The sequence below is a fragment of the Nicotiana tomentosiformis genome, chromosome 2 (genome assembly GCF_000390325.3).
Source record: "Nicotiana tomentosiformis chromosome 2, ASM39032v3, whole genome shotgun sequence".
NCBI lineage: Eukaryota > Viridiplantae > Streptophyta > Magnoliopsida > Solanales > Solanaceae > Nicotiana > Nicotiana tomentosiformis.
In genome coordinates this window covers 172,018,830-172,023,375 of record NC_090813.1, presented here as the reverse complement: position 1 = coordinate 172,023,375, position 4,546 = coordinate 172,018,830, and the positions used below count along the sequence as shown (strand labels likewise).

The window sequence follows — 4,546 nt, the reverse complement described above, 5'->3', positions numbered from 1 at the left end:
TAAACAAAAGTAAATCTGCCATTTATATGCATCACTTCACCAGTGAACAGGTCGTGCACAAGGTGAAAAGGATCACTGGGATATCCAAGAAGGAATTTCCATTCACATACCTTGGTTGCCCAATCTTCTACTCTAGAAGAAGGATGGACTATTATCAAGGTCTCATCAACAAGGTGTTAGACAAATTGCAAGCATGAAAAGGTAAACTTCTTTCTAGAGGAGGTAGGGCTGTATTGATCAAATATGTTCTTCAAAGCATGCCAATTCACCTCCTTTCAGCAGTAAATCCTCCTACTTATGTGATTAAAAACCTGCACAAGATATTTGCCCAGTTCTTCTGGTGTAATTCTGTTGGTGGTGGCTCGAGCAGACATTGGACATCATGGAAGACATTATGTTTGCCATGTAAGGAAGGGGGGGTAGGATTTAGATCACTCGATGATATTTCAAAGGCTTTGTTTTGCAAATTGTGGTGGAACTTTAGAACAAAACCTACTCTGTGGAGTTCATTTATGTGTCAAAAATACTTTAAGAAACATAATCCTATGGTGGTACCTTGGAGGGTTGGATCACGTGTATGGAAGAAAATAATCAAATGCAGGGATTTAGTTGAACACCAAATTGTATGGCATACAAAAATGGGATCAGCTCTGTTCTGGTTTGAAAACTGGACAGGTTTGGGGGATTTGTATTTCATGACTCCACCCGATTTATTTTGTGATGAAACGGTTAATAATGTGTGTGATGTAATGCAATATGGACAGTGGGATGAAGCCAAAATTAGACAAATATTGCCAGAAGAATTTGCCAACCACATACTGAAACACACTAAAGTACCAATGTTATATGATGTACTGGATAAGCCATTTTGGATGCTGGAATCTAGGGGAGATTTTAGTGTAAAATTAGCTTGGGAATATGTGAGAAGGAGTCAAGAACCATGCAATGCTTATAAGAATATTTGGGTGAAAGGTTTACCATTTAAAATAGCTTTCTTAATGTGGAAAGTATGGAGAAATAAGCTACCAGTAGATGACTAGAAGAGTGTGGTCGTATTTCCTACCGAGTGTAGGAATTAGGTTAGAGGAGCTTACATTTCACCAATCTATAATCAAGTGTTGGATTGTTGATGCTATACCAAAGACTAAAGCCTATAATTCAGGCACTGCCAACCATTATTGTATGGGAGTTATGGAAGAGAAAAAATAGCTACAAATATGGAGAAGCAGTAATTGTGAGTAGGGTCATTTACTAGGTATCTTCACTTGTCAAATTTAGGAAGCCTAGCTACATCACGTACCACACAAATGGCCAGATTTAGTTAAAATTATGGAACATCATATTCCTAATTTGAAGATTACTAAGGTGTTGTGGGAGTTCCCCACAGCAGGCAAGATTAAAGTGAACATTGATGGGGCTTCCAGGAGCAACCCAGGGAGAAGTGTTATTGGTTTTGTTCTGAGGAATGAAGAGGGAGATGTGATATATACTTGTGGTAAAGAAATACCTAAGTCCATGGTTCAAGCTCTTAGATTTTGTATTGAACATGATCATATCAGTATTGATCTGCACACTGATTCTATGATCGTGAAGAATGTAGTGGAAGGACAGTGGTCTGCTCCTTGGTATGTGGCAAGAGAAGTGGAGGAGATCAAACAACTAATGTCAAGATGCAATGTTACAATAAACCATACTCTTAGAGAAGGCAACAAACTAGCAGATCATCTTGTTAACTACGCACTAGATATTGGTCTCATTGAGAGCAATTGCTTTGGTCAAATGGATATTCAAGGAATGAGGATTGTGAATGATGATAAATCTCAATGTCCATACTTAAGAATAAGAACTGCATGAGGTTAGTAGATGAGGACGATAAGAGAAGAATGGGGAGGAGGTCCATTGGGAGATACAGACTCGATCACCTTCATCAAACCCTTAAGGAGGAGGCAATGGAGGACAATATTTATACTAACGTTGTTTTCGTTTTTGCAGGGAAAGCCACTGTAAATATGCATTGCTATCTGATACATGCTCAATGGGTGGTATTAGCACCCTATGCTCATTCCCTTGAGGGCGTATCAGTAGTAAGCACAAGTATTGAATCGAACTTGGAGACAATTCTTCAAAGGGATATTCGGCAAATGGATAGTGTCAAATTAGACATCAACTATATGAAACATTTGCTGAATATACAACCTGATAAAGTGTTGTATATTTGGGTACTTGACTAGGTTGGGTTTATAATTTACAGAATATTGCAAGGCATCAAGAAGAAGAAGTCAGTTATTCATTACTACTGTTCGAAATGCCTATATAATGAAACTGCAGATGAAGACTACAAATGGAGAGCCCAAGTGTCTCAAAGATGGAAATCAGAAAGTTCACATCATTTATTACAAAAGGAACATAACATTTGGAGGACATCTATTGCACGCAACAGGAATGTCATGGAAAAAGCAACATGTGCTTTGGGCATCGTGATACAAGAACAATCACTATGTGTGTGCACTGAATATACACATAATAGAGGGCAGGTTGATCGAGATATACTGAACTACTTACTACTACAACTGAGACACATGCAGCAGCAAAAAGGGTCATACACAAAGCGAGAAATGGAGAAGTTACTGTGTCAATTCATTGCCTCAAAACAACGAATTCAATGGGTGGTATTAGCACCATGTGCTCATTTCCTTGAAGGAGGAGTTATGATCAACAGACATGATCAACTGGAGGTGCAATCACCAGTTACTAGCGAGCTAACTTTGCAATGGATATCTGATGATATTACACGCAAGGGCAGAACACAACCAAGAAGTACCACATCAACAATCATGTTAGGTATTATACTGAATTGGCTACATCAAAAGTAAGGACTAGTTGGGTGCGACTGGATGGACAAACGCAACAATTCACACGAAAAAGCGACGAGGCACCAAACATATGACAAGACAGTATCAACTGAAATACTGAAGAATACATCATGTTCGACTGAATTATTGGAGCACACTGGCTGGGAAGATACAATGGATCACCTGGTAATGACCTTACAGGACACACACTAGGAGGTATTATACTTGAAGTTATTTCTGCAAATTAAGAATGGCCAATTGCGCAAGAAAAGAAGATCTCACATGGGCTACAAGAAGGAGGGCTTATCCAGGCTATTTTTTGAAGTGCGTGTTCTTATATTACTTAGAATACATCATGTACTATCATTATTGAGTATTATGCTCAATTGTGATAATAGGGTCTATGTAAGTAACAAAGTATATTTCTTTCGTTTTGTAAGACCTCCTAACATTTGTTTTTTCGCATTTTTAGATATATATATAAATAAATCCCTAGGCACATTGCCTAGTGGATTTGCAACAAAATAAAATTACAATATGTGGGAATTACTTACCTTGACATAGATGATGAAAACCTCCACTTGAAACTCTCCAAAAATTGCCCAAACCAAGAGACAATGAAAGAAAATGGGTCAAATCCCGTTCTTAAAACAACACTGGCCAGTGACCTTTTCGCATCTGCGGAACAGTAGTCGCTTCTGCGGATGCTTCCTTGCAGATGTGGCTTCCCCAAGGCCAGCTTTTTCTGCTTCTGCGGCCATCCAACCGCATGTGTGCATCCGCTTCTTCGGAAAACCTCTACACCTGTGGACTCCCCAGCTCGAGCACCACTCCGCACCTGCGCGCCCATGACTGCACCACTCCGCAGGTGTGCTACAGCACTCGCACCTGCGATCAACCAACCCCATGCCAGTTTTGCTTCTGCGCTTCTCCTCCCGCATCTGCGAGCCCGCAGGTGCGGCAAATTCCTCGCACCTGCGAATCCCATCCAGCCTCACTCCCTACCACTTATGCGACCCCTGGGCCACTTTTGCGACCCCTGGATCGCTTCTGCAGTCTCACACCTGTGGCCATAACCTCGCAGGTGCGATTGCACCAGAAGCCTTAAGCTTCAGCAGTTCTTCCAAGTCCATACTCGATCCGTTTTCAATTCGATTTGTACCCAGGCCCCCGGGACCCTATCCAAATATACCAACATATCCCACAACATGACACAGACTTAGCCAAAACCTCAAATCACGTCAAACAACATCAAAATTATAAATCGACAGAAAAAACCTTTCTTTCAACTTTCCAACCTTCAAACTTCAACGAACGTGCCCGAACCATACCAAAATATTCTGGAATGACTCCAAACTTTGCGTACAATTCATGAATCACAATACGGACCTATTCCAAGCCTCGAAATTCAAAATGTAAATCGATACTCAACCCGAACATATGCCCCTGGTGATCTGATACTCAACCCGAACATACGCCCAACTCATTCTTATGTGTGGAATATATGTGATATTTGTGGTGGTCAAGATGGTCACTTTTATGATTGTTCTTATATTTTTTATCCCCCAACCCCTTATTATGATGGTTCTACATTTTCATGTGAAGTTAATAGGAATAAAGAACATGGGGAAGCTGAGCTGAAGGAGATCAAAGATAAGTTGAAGTGCCTTGTGGAACAATATGATAAGAAACCA

At 40.3% G+C, this 4,546-nt stretch overlaps 1 protein-coding gene across 1 annotated transcript; it reads left to right on the top strand.

Moving 5' to 3' along the window:
* The first annotated feature begins 638 nt into the window (after nt 1–638).
* Nucleotides 639–1,040, top strand: LOC138906087 (uncharacterized). Its single transcript, XM_070194609.1, has one exon. It carries the CDS (start codon nt 639–641, stop codon nt 1,038–1,040), a length of 402 nt encoding a protein of 133 aa, XP_070050710.1.
* Nucleotides 1,041–4,546: the final 3,506 nt, after the last annotated feature.